Source organism: Lampetra fluviatilis, chromosome 4 (genome assembly GCF_964198595.1).
Source record: "Lampetra fluviatilis chromosome 4, kcLamFluv1.1, whole genome shotgun sequence".
In the NCBI taxonomy this organism is placed as follows: Eukaryota; Metazoa; Chordata; class Hyperoartia; order Petromyzontiformes; family Petromyzontidae; genus Lampetra; species Lampetra fluviatilis.
In genome coordinates this window covers 3,353,117-3,370,687 of record NC_136278.1, presented here as the reverse complement: position 1 = coordinate 3,370,687, position 17,571 = coordinate 3,353,117, and the positions used below count along the sequence as shown (strand labels likewise).

General features: G+C 47.5%; 1 protein-coding gene across 3 annotated transcripts in view; it reads right to left on the bottom strand.

Moving 5' to 3' along the window:
* Positions 1–277: 277 nt before the first annotated feature.
* ATE1 (arginyltransferase 1) overlaps positions 278–17,571 on the bottom strand; it is a 95,272-nt gene continuing 77,978 nt past the window's right edge. For all 3 annotated transcript variants that reach the window (XM_078855369.1, XM_078855370.1, XM_078855371.1), the window contains exon 12: positions 278–1,936. In XM_078855369.1, coding sequence (XP_078711495.1) covers positions 1,749–1,936 — 188 coding nt within the window. In that variant the 3' untranslated portion in view covers positions 278–1,748. The remainder of the gene's footprint in view (positions 1,937–17,571) is intronic.

Below are 17,571 nucleotides of genomic sequence, written 5' to 3'. Positions count from 1 at the left end.
GTTCGATCCAGACCCTGACGCCTCTGCTTTCTATTGGAGTTTGCGCGTTCTTCCCTGCGGTCGCGTGGATTTTTCTTCAGAGTCCTCTGGGTTTTTCCCTCCACATTTGGAACGGTGTGTTTTGAGTATATGGCGGCGATACATTTCCACGCGATAAGCCACTTCGTCGAGCTATCACTTTTGTCCAGGTCGCTTCTGAAAGAGAGCTGTAATACTCGGTGGGCTTTAACTGGTAAATAAGAAAAAGTTAAAAAACAAAGGGACGATGTGGCTGAATGAAACCTTTTATTGGTAAATCTCTGGAATTAAATGAAAGAGAATCACACGGGAAAAAAGATCAACCATTTGCCATGAACTTAAATGAAAACCGCAGTCGATACACTCTTTTAAGGCCAATTCCTTTTTCGTTTAAATATGTCTTCTCAGCACGTTGACCAGAATGTAACCCACATTCACAATATACTTTCTCCACAGCATTTTCATTTTGAATTTGTTTCGCTTACTCCCACTGTGCCCACACACATACTCAGTAAAATATTAACCTTAAGACATATGGCAAAACGTGAATCTTTTCGATGCCACAAAAATAAAATATAAAAAGGAAAGATAGTTTAATCTGCTTTATGTTATTCATGACAATTGAATAATGGAGTAAGATAAGCGGTCACTGTTCATATCTCTATATGTAATTCAATAAAAAAATGCAGACTGAATAAGCACAGTCAATTCTCGATTATCCGTTGGCGTATTATTTTGGATGTGGATCAATCGCGCTTCGTTCAATTTGCTCCTCTCCTCGCTCCTCGCAGGACGGTGACTCGGTGCCCGATCTCGACCGTGTCGCCAAATGAACCGATTATTTATCGGAGCGATAAAACCAGACGACACATCCTCAATACATTTTCACGGCCAAATTGACAGGTTTTTGCATGTCCCTCGTTATGTTTTTTCTGGGGCACCCCTCCTCCCCATGTTCCCAGATAATCGAGAATTGTCTGAACGTGCAGGTGTTTATGCGTATACATTAGACACCAACAAAGCACATTCCCCGCATGTTGATTACTTAACCGCCTCTACTCACTCACGGCCGGCATGCAATTTTCCCTTGAACGTACCCCTGGATTACCACTTGCAGAAACCTACACATACGTGCGGAATTATCACAACGTAAAGGTGCCAAGAGAACATCGGCAATCGCATAATCCTAACGGTTACATGGTCAAGGCAAACGAATCGGGAGGCTCTGGTCTAACAACATGCCGGTGGCCAGCACAGCAGAAACAAATGTATCATGATGGAACAATCCTACTAGATCACTGTCACCTCCTTCTCTATTTTTCATCAAATCCCTCGGGTTCCAGTCTCACCCGACCCATCAATCACACAAAAAATAAACACCGGTTTGTAACTAAGGCAATGGCGTGCATTCACTGCCGCAACTGTTGGCATGCATGTTGGTCGGAGTGCCCGCGACTTGCGCCCTCGTGCCGTCACAGCACCGGCCCCCCCCTGGAGGATGACGAGCCGACAGCGTTGGCCCGTTTTGGCCAATGGGGCAACGCCACAGCGACGGCCAATTGGCCGCCTGCGCCGAGCCCGTAACGTCTCGCCGCTTCCCGTGCCATCGCTGCCGTCCCCCCCTCTCCTTCAGGCCCGGAGCCCGCGATTCTCCCCAAAACCGCACGTCCGTTCTCTCCCGAGGCGCACCGGCGGCGCCGGCGACGGCGGCTTCGGTGGCGGCGGCGCCGTCAATGGCGGTAGAGCAGCATGCGCTGGGCGCAGGCGCGGCCCACGAGCCCGGCGAACTCGCGCACCTCCCCGTCGTCGCCGCGGCCCGCCTCGCCGCCAAGCCGCTGGTAGCGCCCGTACTGCATGGGGTGCATGTTGTAGAGCACCAGCAGGCGGGCCAGGTCATCCCCAGGGTGGTTCTCGTCCACTGTTTGCGGGGCGGTGGAGGGAGGGCGAGGGGCAAATGGGGATGCGTGGCGGAGATAATAATTTCACTTGTTTGTCCGGCAAAAAGCCTCGTACTGTGTACGCGCCGTGCGAAGTTTGGCAAGAGCGGAGGAGCAGGCCAAAATACCCTCCAAGAGGGCATCTCTAGAGTTCCCTCTGGTGACGGCACTCTCGCCAAAGCCGGCATGAGCGAGCAATTGCAGGGTTCCGCCTCTACCTCCGCTGTGTATGCAGTCACACGCACGTGTATATACATTAAGGCACGCATATAAACACAAGAGGCACAGGTGTGACATGATAAAGACCAAACGGATATAAACACAGGCAGCTGTCCCGATGGGCCTGCTATTCACTGTTTTCGCTACCAATCATACAAAGCTACTTCCTGCTCCCTCATAAAACCACAAATACCGAGAATTCTCAATTTCCTCCATCAGCTGGGCGCACGTCGCCCACGTGCGCGGAGCGGAGCGAGCGGGGCAGCGATGCCAACTTTGCCGCCATGAACCGGATTCGCCAGGAGCGGGAACATGCAGCAAATTCAGCGAGTACGCACATTCAGCGAGTACGTAAACTCGCTCGCAATGACGCGGGGCCGCGTTACCCCGAAGGGTCCTGCAGCGGACATTCGGCCTTGTAGGCAGCGGCAAGTAGAGTCCAAACGTCCCCGCAGACACGCTCGTTAGTGCAGACCCATTTTCCTGTCAGCACTCTTTTGTCCAAGACGATGAAACGCGATCTAAATTTACTTTACAGCAGTGAGGTCATTTATGCTATTTTATTAACGGCAACTTTTTGCGCGTAGAAATATGCACCGCGCCAACCTGCCCAGTCGAAAGGGGCCGCGCTTACAACTGTGCTAAACTAAATCCAGGCTTCGGGGATCATCCGTCCCACTGGGCTCATTTCCTCCACGTATCCCTTTAATAAATTCCTGCAACACGGAGTGCATCGCTCAGTTTTCCCGCGCGCGGCGCACGGTTACCAAGTCATGAAAAGCAAGACGCGGGTTTTACGTCCGGCCTGAGCCCCTGTCTGCTCGCGCCTTAAATCCACACCCTCTCGATCACGCACGCTCGCAGGCTTGCATGCACGCACGCTCGCAGGCTTGCATGCACACACGCACACGCACGCACCCACGTGCACGCACGCCTGCCAGCGCGCGCAGCAGCTACGGGCTTCCGCTTGCGCTACCAACGGAGGTCACGGACCTTAAATGGGAACGCATGCAAGTAAAGCCGAGTTCCGAGGGCGCAATACTGCTTCGTGAGGTCATTATCAGCAGCGTTATGTCTTGGTGGATGGAGCGGTGGGCACGGTCGTTAGCATTGCATTGCACTCTGAAACCAGGAGGCCTGGTTTACATTGCCAGCCATAGCGGTGAAGTATGATCAAGCAAGCTGCATGACCATCATGGCATTGACAGGCCTTCACCCAGCAATGGATTGACATAAGAATTAAACTATTACAGCTTGGGGTGACTATATTTTACGTATGTTTACATTTGTTAAACTATATTTTTTTGAAAATCACACGTAATTTTTTAAATGTATTTATTAATAATATATGTCCGGAATCATACATTTGTGAAGTCAACAGTTGCCCAGTAGCAAATCGTATGCACATTATATGCACATTTTATAGTGAGGTTAATGGCATGAACAGAATTATAATATACAAACTTAATGGTAAAAACAAGATTAAAAGAAATAATTAACTCTCGAGTCGAATCGTGATCCCAAAATTGTGACACCCCATCGAATCTCTGGGGAGTGAATCATTCGATACTTAATGCAGACATCGTCACAATAAATGAGTTTGCGTGTTTAATTGAATTCACAGCGTTACACATCGACACTGTTACATGTCATTTGTAGATTCCAATCACCTTTCGACAGGAAGTGCCAACGAGTGTTGGACAACGTTATGGAAAAACATCAAACGGGAGCCATTAGCTTTTATTTTAAGAATCTGCAGCCCCATCCGGACGGTGGAATGGAATAAGGCGAAAGTGCTGAATTCAGCTTTGCCCGGGCGGCAAAAATATACGCGAGAAACACAGGGATTCACACTTGGCATGAGGAGCGCGATGCTGACACCTGCCCTGCACTGTGCCCCTGCATCCAGACTTATTATAAACGCCCCCCCACCCCCCACCCACCCACCCAGTTGCACTTCCTGTGCCAGATATTCCGAGAACCTTTTTCCATTGCCATTTTTTTTTGCTTTAAAAATTCAGCTCCTGCCGCTTTAGGTGTCTACCCTTGACGCTGACTTTGGATGCGAGCCGCGAGAAAAAACATCCTGCATTTAATTTATGGACAGGCTACGGTTACCGTTGCCTCCGACTCAAAAAAACACACGCACACAAGAATAACAGTCGGCATCAAACACAATGGGGCCCTTTGTTGAGAGATGTTGAATCCCGGCAGCCGGCAGAGCCTGCGCCGCTAACACGACTGTGCCGCGCGTTCGCCGGGACCCCCCAGGGCACAAACGCGGTGTTCGCGGGAGGCTGCTGCAGAGGTCGCAAACGGGTTTTGATTCCTTACCCGTACCCGGCCGCACCAGGGTCGCAAACGGGTACCCGTACCCGGCCCGGGTACGAGTAGGGTACGGGTATCGGGTACCTGATTGCAACCTCTGGGATGAAGCCATGTTGCAGGCGCGGGTGAGTTGATTCTAGGAACTCGAATTGTGAGAAGAGACAAGACGTTGGGAAATGAGTGACAGTTACTCACCAGTGACTCACGGCCTACCCGTACCCGTACCCGGCCGCACCAGGGTTGCAAACGGGTACCCGTACCCGTACCCGGCCGGGTACGGGTAGCCGGGTATCGGGTAGGGTACGGGTATCGGGTACCCGGTTGCGACCTCTGGGCTCCTGCCGCACGAGATGCGGCGACGGTTGAGTGAGAAACGGCGGGCGATGAGAATCTCTCTCCGTTGCCGGAGACTCGCGTTCAACGTCGCCGGACATGGTTGGAGGGACGGTGGGGAGTGCGTGTCAGAGGGTGGGGTTAGCGATCGAGTGAGCAGTGAATGCGTGAAGCTGTGAGTGAGCAGTGAGTGAGCAATTAAGCGATCGAGTAAGCAGTGAGTGAGCGCGAGCAAGCGAGCAGCGAGTTAAAAATTGAGCAGTGAGTGAGCAGTGCGTTATACACTTCGTTAAATTATTTGTGTTAAGCAGGAACAAAGGTAATTCATACGTACATTTTTTGTTTTTAAGCAAGTTACAAAGAGCATGTGTGTATAGGGTACCTTTTAAAGCGGAAAGGCACTGCAAAGCATACGTGCAAAAAATATGAAAGTAAGCTACTTTGATTCATATTGAATATCCGTAATTATGCATGTATGCACCGCACATAACACCCGTTAGTATTCCTCAATATGGATTAACAAAATCAACTCTGTCGTAGCGCATGCATGACTGAGTGGAAGTCATGTTAATGGATGAGCCTCAATGACGCATTATATATTTTTGTTGTATGAAATTATTTTAAAAACAATTTTTTTTTTAAAACAACCTACTTATCATTCCATGAGTAGTTTTTGGTAGTGTACTGATTGTGGTGGTATAATGCGCGGATATATGCTTATATGTATGTATGTATATATTTATTTTCTAATTGCAGGAGCCTCATTAGTATCTCAGAGGAGGAAGGATCTACAGCTACTAAGGGGGGGGGGGGAGGCAAACTTCAAAAAGTGCTGTGAAGTCTGCTGTCATGTCCATCTATCGTTACGCTTCCTCATCATAACGATCACACACTCTGGCAGAGCGGAAAACCGAGCATTGATTTATGTGGCCAATTAAAACACTTGCGATGGCCAAGATGCTCATAAGACACTGAAGAATCAATAAGTCATAAGAATCATGACACGGCGAGGCTTTAAATAATCTGACGAAATCTCCGCGGTCGTACAAAATCACCAGCGCGGGAGATAAGCAAACGTCCAGCACAGGGCTCTCTCTCGCTCTCTCCGCGCGGCAAACGCGACGCACGTGTTCGCCTGGCGTGCACGTGCGAAGCCCACATTGTCTCTAGCTGCCTAAGTGCGAGGGTACCGAGCACATCCGCGGCCAAAAACCGTCCGGGAAGAATTCACAAAGCGCTAAGGCAAAACTCGTGGTGCCCGGCCACCGAAGTCCACGTGAAGCCAAAGGCCGGGAGATCCGTTGACAATCTCCTCTACAGATAAATGCTCGGAGGAAAAGGGATAGATACAAAGAAAAACTAACATTACTTCCCGCTAGGCCCAGATCTACATCTTCAAGCAATTTCATAAACATATGAGAGTAATTTCCATCAGGTCTGAATTAAATTACTCTCTGAAAATTGCGGTTTGCTGCTTGTATGGGGGGGATTTGGACAGTTACACAGGACAATTTAAGAGGAATAAAAGGCCTCTCTTAACACACCGAGCTTTGTAATACAACATTTGTCTGCGAATGGATACCTTTCACGTGACAAAATCGACCCGAGGCATTTTCAAAACGTCGCGAACCACTCAAAAATGCTCTATGGGCTGGAACCTTTAATGGCCCTTTCCGATGGGGACAAGGCATTCTGACGTCTCCACAAGTTCCCTTCGAACACGAACGGCCAAATTCTGAAAAGCTGGGGGGGGGGGGGGGCGGTCGGCGGCACTTTATTAACCTACACACGGCTCGCGGACTCTGCACAGGTTTGGACACCGCTTGCCAAGACGAATTGCGTCAGCCAGAGACCCACTCGGCTTTGCCTCGAGCACTTGGCAGGACACGCAACCGACATGTAGTACCAGGCCACGAAATGCCCGGCAGCAGAGAGAACGGTGTCTCTCCCAGAGCCACGTTGGGCTGCGTGCCGACACACTCGAGGCCACCTGACATCTACGTCAACAGCAGAAGGGGGGCTTGAGATCGACAAGATGCGGTGATGTCTCCCTTCCCACTGCCCCACCACCACCACCACCACACCGCAGCCACCCGTCGAAATAAAATAACAGGGTTTAATTATGAATTTTGGTGAAGCAGCATTACTGCGGCTAGTGCATCAAGAATAAAACTGCTTCGTAAAGATAGTCATCCTCACGTCCGATTAGCACGATTGGCTGCGTACGGTGTGAAAGATCTACAACGCACGTACATTCTCGCTTCGTCAACCATCACAGCGTTCGAAGAAGAATCGTCGTTGGGATTTGGACATTACGATAAGGCCTTTCCCATTAATCTCTTTTGGGTTCTGCTTTCTGGAGCGCCTCGCGAAGCAAAGGAAACTAAAACGTAAATATAATCCCGGGACTGAGGCAGCCTTTTAAACAAGCTGCCGGGAAAATTGCTGCTCAGATGAAGCAGAACCCCCAACTTCCTGTGCCCCGGGCAGGGAGATGGGTGCGATGTTTGGGTGTGAGGCGCGCTGCTGCCCCGTGCCAGCGACCCCCACAATCTCTGCCGCTCTCAACGGCAAGGCACGGGGAGCGTGGATTTCATTTCCTGTGGGGCGAATTTACGGAGACCAGAACACCCTTGCTGTGCAAAGGGTCAGATTCACTGGCAGCAGCGTGCAGCTTATTACCGCAAAAAAAGAAAATCACCCACCCCCCCACCCCAAAAAAGGCCCTTTGTGTATGCGGGATTTGTAAAAGTTCATCGGATTCTAACAGATAACTTACACAAGCGCCAATCACAAAAAAAATATGCCACAAACGTATGATTAATGTCAATATAATGTATACATTAACCTATTCATACAGTAACATATTCATGTATACTTTAAACGTAAACATTGAGGGAGAACGTGAAATTGATTTGCACATATATTTTAATGTCAATTACATTTGGTATTCCAAGGATGTGCACAAAAGTATGGCATTTCAACTTTTGGATGAGTCTCAGAAAATTTGAACCAGAAAAAAAAAAGCCTTCAGAAAAAAAGTGCCTTTCATGCGCAACAAAAAAGTCATCTCTAGCACTTAAATTTAATTAATCTTAGCTCGGAAACATTTGTGCAAGCCATGGACAAATGTCTTAAGAGCCCTTTATTCGATCGAAGGGTCAAAGATAGCACCATCTCCACTGCACGGGGCGCTAGCCACATGGGAGAAAATATATCACAAACAATAAAGGGTCATTCAAAACCGTGACGCTGGTGCAGAGCCAAGGGGTGTTTACCAGGAAGGAGACAGACGACATCTATCAGTTAAGCAGCAATCATTGAAATAAGTCACCGCAGACGCAGGGACTTGAGATGTTTTGCAAGAATCCAGACGCCTTGCCCTTCCTGGCTCTCTGTGGACCTGTATAGGGGGCACGGGTAATAGCCTGCCTCGATGGGTCAAAGGGCAGCCTCCTGCTAAGACGTTTAGACGTTTAGATGTTCAGACGGCAGAGCAGGGGTGGAACAGGGCATAGGCGAGGGCTCCACACAAATCTGAGTCTGCCTGCACTTGGCGGATGCAGGGCTCCTACTTAAAAGACACAGCATGGTCTAATCCACAGATATTTATTCTGAGTGGCTGCATAAAGAAACATTATATTTCACGGCAATAAATAAACTGCCATTTCTAGGTGCCCATACAGTATATACAGAGGTCTGGTAAAATACATAAATAGGGTGAAAGCTTTTGGCTTCACTACACCGTATCTCTGAATCCAAATTTGCTTTGGCATCCTCATATGATTATCAACCATATTCAGTCCACTGTTGAATGAAGGCCACCCCCAAGTTGCGATTCCCATGTACTGATGGTCCTGTAATGCCACGATCCAATTAGCACTTGCGCGAGCCAATTTCATTGCTCCATCTCCACGATGGACGCGGTCGTTGGAGTAAGTGGGGGAAAAAGAGGGGGGCTATTCCCGCTTTTGGCTGCCACTTTGTCGTTGGTCTCATGCACCGGCTGTCATCCCTTCTAGCAACGTGTCCTCTCCTCCAAGCCACTTACTTTTCTTAACCATCAATATGATGTCTTTAACTTGTGCCTGTAGGTTACATGTATTGTAATATCAAGAACGTGGCTCAAAACCTGGTTTTCCTGTCGTGGCTTCTTATTGCAGTTGGTATAAGTGGTCAAGTGAAGGTTGAAGGAATCGCATTCCGACTGAAACGGCGCGAGGCACGATTGGTTTTTATGTATTTTCTGCTGGCGTGTGCGCTCGCGCTCTGAATGCCTCTGTCGCATTAGCGAACAAATAAAATAACCAGGCCTAATCACAGTGTAAAGGTGAAGCCTTGTAATTGCTTGCTCATGCCACTCCAGGCGGAAGGGCTTGCAACTGGAGGCAGCACGACAGGCCCTCTGGATTGTATTTGTCCTTCCGTTCGAAGTTGGCCAGACATTTTGGAAGGGGTGGAAGTACCCACACTTTGCACCGCCACGCGACCTCCCAATCGACTCACTGTGGTGAAACCATTTATACTGCTAGGTGGGCAGAGGTGACAGGGGGGTGGATTTAATAAACGTTCCCATTGTTGCAACTACCACTCCGGGAGAATGAACCGAACCGGCGACCCCCCCTGGATTGCAAGTCCAGTGGTGCGATCCTTTAAATCGCAGGATGAACCCCAAACACAGTATCATAGGTGCAACTGTACACACGAGTGCTGTACCTTCGTGTAAACGTGTTACATTTTTTTTTCTTCTTGGTTTTTTCGGTAAAGTCACGTAGAAGAGAAATAATAAAAATAAAACATCATAAAATACAATTCTCACGACGTTTCGGCCACAACGCAAGCAGCCGTCCTCAGGTGAAGAACAGGGCTTTCAGATGCTGTCTTTCCGACAGCCCTGTTCTTCACCTGAGGACGGCTGCTTGCGTTGTGGCCGAAACGTCGTGAGAATTGTATTATGTTTTATTTTTATTATTTTATTATTTCCCTTTTACGTGACTTTACCGAAAGAACCAAGAAGATGAATCCCTGCAGTCACGAAAGCTTTAAATCGAAACATTTTTTTTTATTTAGAACTGCTCTTTGTGTGGTTAGTTTGTTGTCCTTCCCCCGCACCTCTGATGAGCATGGTTGGCTACACACGGTGTGCAAGAAGTTAAACGTGCGTACATAAAAATCGCCGCTAGCGCCAAAAAAAAACCATGATAAAGTGCCGAATGGGAAAAAAATGTTTTAAATATTTTTTGTGTTCAATAAAAAATAAAACATATGTCTAAGGTTTCAGATGAATTTGGCTTTGCGTTTACATTCCAGACTTCACTGCCTGACAGATGAAGCAAGAACTTTCCTTCACTTTTTAAGTATGGGACAATATTTCTATTCAACTTCTTATAATTCTTGACTTCAAACAGAAAGCAAAGATTTTTTCACGTAAAATGTTTAAATGCTAAATTAAAGGATTTATCAGAAAATTTGTTGGAATGCCACCGAGGCATATTCACTCTCTAAAATTATTTGCACAAGTGCCGATATTCAGAATACGTGCATTCCATTCGCTCTGATTTGGCGAGATTAAAATTCCAAACACCTTCACAAATGGGCAGGAACTCTCTCCAAGCATTGCGGACTTACAATGAAATGCATTTTTTTTTTAACACAACAGATGTGGTTTCAAGATAGTTCTTCTTCTGGACACAAGACCCTCAGCGGTCATTTGCCTTTGCCAATGATTTCTGTAAATGCAGGCCTTGCAGGACGTGAAGCTCATTAATAACTTCCATCGAGCTCACATATACCTCAATAAATGGATCAATAAGCTTCGTGATAATACCTGCCATAACATACAGAAATGTACATTACGATCTGGCAAAGCCAGTGAATTGACAACAGCGTACATTTTGTTAAGGGCGGGAGCTTACACAACATTCGAATGCTCCCACGCTATTCTTGCTGGTACACAACAGTGATCTTCTCTTTCAATGCTATGTTATCATCATTTCATTGCTAACATTACCCAAGAGCCACAGCGATCCGGGCACTCATATTGGTGGGGCTGTGCTATGATTCATAACTATTGATTTTGGGAATTTGTGTAGTTGTCATGGCGTAACGTATAGTGTCCTCGGAGGGACACACAACATTTTCTGGGCATAGCAATAAGTAGCCTATTCGTCTATCATGAACATAGCATGTTTGAAGATTCGTAAAAATGTTAACGCACACCATTGTTCAAAGCAATTTTTCCCTTGCAAGTAGACATGTTAAAGCAAATAAATAAGTAAAACATTTATTAACGTCAATAATTCAGGGTGCGCTCGGGGTGTGCCATAATTCAATACAGAGCACAACGTAAAAGTTTGGGTCTTTCAGAAAGGTCAGTACAGATTTGCTCTGCAGATGGAATATTAAATGAGGCCAGCACAAGGAAGATCTCTTATTTGAAAATGACAGGCAGAAGCTCGATAACCTACGCACGCATCTCAAGCCAAGTATTTATTATTTCCTGACGGTCGGTGGGAACAAACCCACAGGGGTCGGACGACTGTCATGCCTGCCCTTCCTGGCAGAGCCACTCGTTTGGAACGCAGCAAACCTGGCCGGGGTGATACGGGATGACGCGATTGGTACGCATGAGCAGCCTCGATGCCCTCAGCGTAACCTCACCTGCGCCAAGCGCACGTGCGTGTGTGCACACCGCGGCAATGCGGTTGTCACGGCTTGCCAGGGAACACCGAATATTTTGTGCGGTGGAGGCACGATGCCAAAAGGGCGAGTGCCGCAGAGACTGCACAATAAGCCGACGAGCTGGCAACGTTCTTCTCAAATGTAGCACACGCGATGATGCCACCACGTATCGCGGTCGATAGCTACCCGCATGCAAGGTGAATGTGGGCTGCACGCTAAAGCTGCACAGCTCAGGGTGCGCCTATCCCTAAAGTGGGTTCCAGGTCACCCGAAATATACCCGTGGGTGGCTGGCATACCGGGTGATTCAGTTATAGATACCCCCGATGAAATAATAGGGAGAGATTATAGAAAGAAATAACACCGTTTCGAAGCATCTACACGTCTCCTACAAATCTCAACACACCATGGAAAACTTTGAATACCCTCCGCCGGAGGTTTCAGAGCCATTGCTTTCACAATTTTTAGCGAGCTTTTGGAAGACAGCAAGAGGGTCATTATAAATCAGAAGGGAGGGGGAGGTTATCTATAAATGGGTGACCCTGTTTATGAATAATGAACGGGTGTAAAAACATGTTCGCGTTATATCGATAAATTGCAGAAACTTGTCAAACAGGCCAGGATTAGCGGTCACTTTGTTTGAGCACACCAGCTGCGCCAACTGCAAAGGATCTGCACCGATATACAATTGACAGTTGAGTCATGAAAACGTGCACTGTTGCTACGAGTGATAACAGAAGTACGAGTTTATATGCATGCAACTGCCGTGATATCTTCCGCCAAAAACGACCCAAGCGAAAGTGCTGTCGTGCATCGCACGTCTTTAACTCGGTCAACAGCGTTAGAAACGTTCAACATTGTACAGGCACCCTTGCCAAGTGTTGATCGAGTGTACCTGCTGCGTAGGCATGCGGGAAACGTATGCATACTGCGATGTAAGCTATGCGGCAAAAACGGAAACGCACATTTATTTTTCAATCCACAAAAGTGTGAAACTGTCATTTTTTCAGTTATCGAGCACGACTGCTAAGGACTCGCGGAAACATTTTGTACTGAAGATCATGGGGGCAATGAACCCAGGAAAATGTTCGTATATTTGCGTAATGTGCCTGTGTGACTGATGAATTAAACAATTGGGAGACAGCCGCTCCCCGTGCGCTGGCGCTTAGGCCATTTGTCACATCGATACACACATATATTAAATCTGCACATTAAACCCTAACATGACGAACAACAAAGGACCGCAATCGATATCTATTTAGTGACCTTGAAAGGACGCCTTTACAAAAGCACTATCTCACGAAGCAAAGTTTGCATGACAGGCAGCGATCAATCGGCTAATTCTGTGTCCAGTAATGTTTGCCTATTAATGCATTGGGATCCGGGAAGGACCGCTGAATCTTCGCGTCCGAGTGTGCCAGCCTGCGCCCACGTGAGCCCCAGACGCGTGCACGAACACGGGCGTACCCGGAGTAATTATTGCCAAGTGCTCTTCACACAAGCATCACGCTCATGCGTCCCACACGACGCCAGATCAATACACGTTACTGGAATATGCCGACCCAAATTACGGCCCAGTTAGCTTGACAAAACGTGAGAAGTGAAATTCCGGGGGTGGTGGTGGCGGGTGGTGGCGGGGGACATGACGAGGACGTGAGCCTCAAGCTCGGAGAGTGAGAGAGAGGCCTCTCGTATTAAATCCCAACCTGAGGAAAACAGCAATTGCACAGTTTGCTTATTTTTTGGTCCAATTTCATCGAGTCATCGTTGCCTAAGATTGTTGTGCGCTGCCAGGGGTTTTTATTGGAACGCTGAGGAGGCCTCATGGCCACCCAGGTAGACAATGTCTTACCGAACCTTATAATCCCATACCGGTAACGTGCCAAACTAGAGGACAAAGCCCCCCCCCCCCCCAAGTCAATAATTCCGCGTTTCGTTTCCACAAAAAATAAAACGCGCGTTATAGAGGGAGCCTAAAACGGTGGCCGTGGAAAATTTTCACGAAGGTCTCCGTAGCTCGTGGCGCGTGAATGCAACCATTATCCACACACACACACGGCGGCCAATTCAGCATTGTTTTCAGAATAAAGCTTGCATGACCAAAGTGTGCTTTACTCCGTTAAGTTATGAGTGGGTCGACAAAGTTCAACTTTTTGGAGGGGGGGGTGGGTGGTGGTAAAAATAAAAGCATTCAACTGCAACAATATTTTCTCCGAGGTTTATTCGGGTTATGAGCACCTTGAGAGACGACCATTAATTCTGGGAAAACCGAAATTCCTTGTGCGGACGTGTGGCTGGGTGGTCCACAAGGCTGGCACGGTTACCCAGGGACCAGAGCTTTTGAGATTCCATGGGTCAAACTCGGCTCGTATGTACGTAGGCATGCATGTTGAACTCGACTCATGTATCTATGATGCACGTTGGACTTCTTTTGCACCATATGCAGCCAACCGTACTAATGGGAGGTGCGGGGGAAGGACAACCAACTCAACACAAAAAGCAGTTCTGAAGAAATTCGTTTTCAATCCATATTTAAAAGGCTCAATCTAAAGTGATGCAATGGACGTGGCCCCAACACAGGAGAACTGGGACGTTCACTGATGTTAAAGTAAAGCATTCACCGCCTCAACCAAATATGTAAACTTACTTTTTATTACACATCACAAAGGGCAATATAATTTCTAGCGGGACAATATGTTACAATATTTCTACATTTGATAAAAAATGTATCCACTGACGGAGACATGCCCTTCACAAAAATGATCCCGTTGGTTTCTGTAACGTATGTATATACTCCCCATAGTTCATTAGCAATCAACATTGTAGATATGTTGAAGATGAAGCATGGCTGGGTGGTTCAGGGGTCACAGTCATGAGCCAGAACAGCTGGGATCCTGGGTTCAGATCTGGGCAGCCACCTATGATTAATCTGAGTTCACAAGTGTACTTAGTTGATGGTCTGAGCAAATAAAGGTTATCAAAAACCGCATTAAAATTTGGCTATCCAGGTTAACTTGGGCTAATTTCTAAGTTGTAGATTGAAAAAAGTATCAGCTCGACTGCCCATGCGATGAACATTTTCCTGTAGCAGGTTATGTTGGAAAGTGCACCCCGAGCGTGTGGATACAAAAATTGTATTTGAAAGATACTCAGAAGTTCTCTGAAATATCTATCTGTGAGATATTCTCTCATGCACAGGGTATGGCCCTGCTCAGCTAGAGTTCCGAATGGACGCGAATTGTACAACTGGAATAAGAGGACGACATTACTCCACATAAAAAAAACCAAAGCACACACAACAAAACTATCTTCAGACGATGCCTGCCTTTTAAACCACAGCACCGGCATCAATAGCATGCGCTCTCTAGCATCAAGCTGTACAGCTCATACACAGACACGCCGTTGTCGGATCACAAAGATCCAACGAGCGATGAAAATACGGTGCCCGCTTCACTCTCAACGCAATTAAGAATGCACGCATCACACACTGGGCGTTCTGACGTGGGATGAAATTATGTTGCGAGCCCTGCATTAACACGCACACGCTGGCACATTCCCCACGGCGTCTCTCCCACGTTTTCATCTTTCCCAGGCTCGTGCCGTCAAAACTGGCAAGCGACGGACTTGCCGCTGTGAGAGGCAGCATTAATTAGACGGCTTTGTGGGAAGTGTGGCCATGCGTGTTTCTCACTGCCTCCCACACCACCCCGAGCTCCTACACATCGCCGCCCATCACACGCGGCGGAGTGTCAACGACATGGTAGAAACCTTGCGCTCAGCCGGGAACGGGATCCCACCCCCCGCTCCCCCCCCCCCCGCTCCCCCCACCGATCCCCCCCCCCTCTTCAAACACCCAAGCCACGAAATGCCAAGAGCAAGAGTACAAATCATAACTGGAGCTTCGGCGGAATATTCGGGTTACGGCAGGACACGCACAAGGACCGGCTGACGGAATTCTCACATTGCATTTTCATTCGACGACCTACTCAATTCTGCCTCGTAGTTTTGCCGAATGCTAATGAATGTTGGCAATAACGCGACGTTAGTCTGTGCGTGCAGCTGAACAAACGAAATACAGCCGGCTTAGTTTTTTTTGTGTGTATATATATACAGTTATTTGGTTCATTTATTCATTTAATATGTTCATTTTTTGGCTATTTCTACACCCCAATAACATTTTCCATATTTTATTGCTATTTCTCGGCAAAAAAAAGCTAAAGGGGAGAGGTGCAGCCACGCAATTTTGAAGGAGCTTCACTGCTGGCAGTGGGACCTCCACTTGGGGGAACTTCAGGCAGCCCCCCTCAATAGGAGAGTTATGCTTCTCTTTCACGCGGGGCGAGACGTATTGGAAGAGGTGAAAGTACACACATGTCACCCCACCGTACGCGACCCGCCAATCGACTGTGCTGTACCCGCGTATACAGACAGCTGGGTGGACGGGAACCGGGAGAGTAAGGAAACTTGGGTCGTTGCTACAACTGCCACGACCGGGAGTTCGAATCAGACCGGCGTCAGCGTGCTAAGGCACCAAGGCAGAAACCCCGCAGTTATACGGTGCGAAAGAAGTCCAACGTACATACACATACATACTGTCCACAGATCAACCAAATAACGAACAAGATTGCGCGTATAAAAGCCCCAATAACTTTCCACGGATTTTAACACCAGCAAGCCAAAATGCATACGGATGAATCCCAAAGGGCAAAGGGATCTGGAGTGGAGATGGCAAGGCAACCGAACTGCATTCCACATTCACTCGCCGGTCCCTCAACCCGAGTCCAGAGCCCGGGTCTCATCCCCTTGGGGACATCAGAGCCGGCCCTGCATTTAATTGTTAGAAATCCTTGCAGGGGATCCGCCGCGCACTTAATTACGCCTGCCGTTTGATGCTCGCTGATGACGCCGCTCCCGAGCGCGGTGGGGCCTTGATAGCCGGTGATGCATGGCATGCGCAGGCTAAGTGAAAATAAACACAATTGCAAAGAGGCAATTCGTCCTCTCTGACACCGACAAGATAAAGGGCAGTGAGGCGCGGCCGAGTATATCCAATTGAAAGAGATACCGTCTTTAAAAAAAAAAACTTATCTCTCAACTCGCTATCCTTTCCTAAACCCAATTAGTGTCAAATTTCTGTTTCTTTTCCTTTTGGATGGGGTTCGTGGCTCAGCTCATCTTGTTAAGATTTTACGGGGTTTTTTTGACGCGTAGGCATCTTGGGATTTTTTTTTTAAGAAAACCTAAAAAACAAGAACAATTAATCCCAGAAAATAAAAATCAAACGTGCATGGTCTATCCATTGGGAACTGTGATGCACAAATCCATGTAGCTCCCGCACGCCAGCTCATCTCTTCCCCCCCATCGTTGTGGTGAACATCCTCTCAGGCCCATTCCCTTCTTTGGCTGCCACTGCATAATTCGTCTCCACCACCAGCCACCATTCATCCCTTCCAGCAACGTGTTCTGCCCATACGCACGTAATTATATCTTAACAGTCAATATGATGTCTCAAGCTTGCATTTGTTCTCTGATCCACGTGTTGCTCTTGTATGTTGCACTTCTTTCGCACCGTACGTAACCAACCGTACTAATCAGAAAGGACAACAAACTTGGTGTAATTCCGAGCATGCGCCGCTCTCCGTGCTTTTCCGTAAACCTTTCTGCTTTTGTTCCATTGTATTTGTCAATGGTCATGTTTCTGAGCCACATGTCAGAGCTGTTAATATGCTTTCAAGAAAACAAGAAAACTTTCTTTAACCACATTGGGTGCATAGCTTCCATTAACGAGTTCAGTTTTCCAAAAGCACCCACCTTTTTAGCCATGAAATTGTGGTCCCGGTATATACCCTCATTAATTTTCGTAAGTTTTTGCTCGTAAAAGTGTAAAATAAAATGTAACAAAAAATGCAGTTTCCAGTCGATTTTATTTTTGGCGTTTGACTAGATCTAGCGTTAGTGCATTAAACGAAAAAAAAATCTTCAACAGTAAAATGATTGTCCTGTTATGTTTGTTGCCACTGCAAAGCTAAACATTGTTGCCATGTGCGCAGCATGCA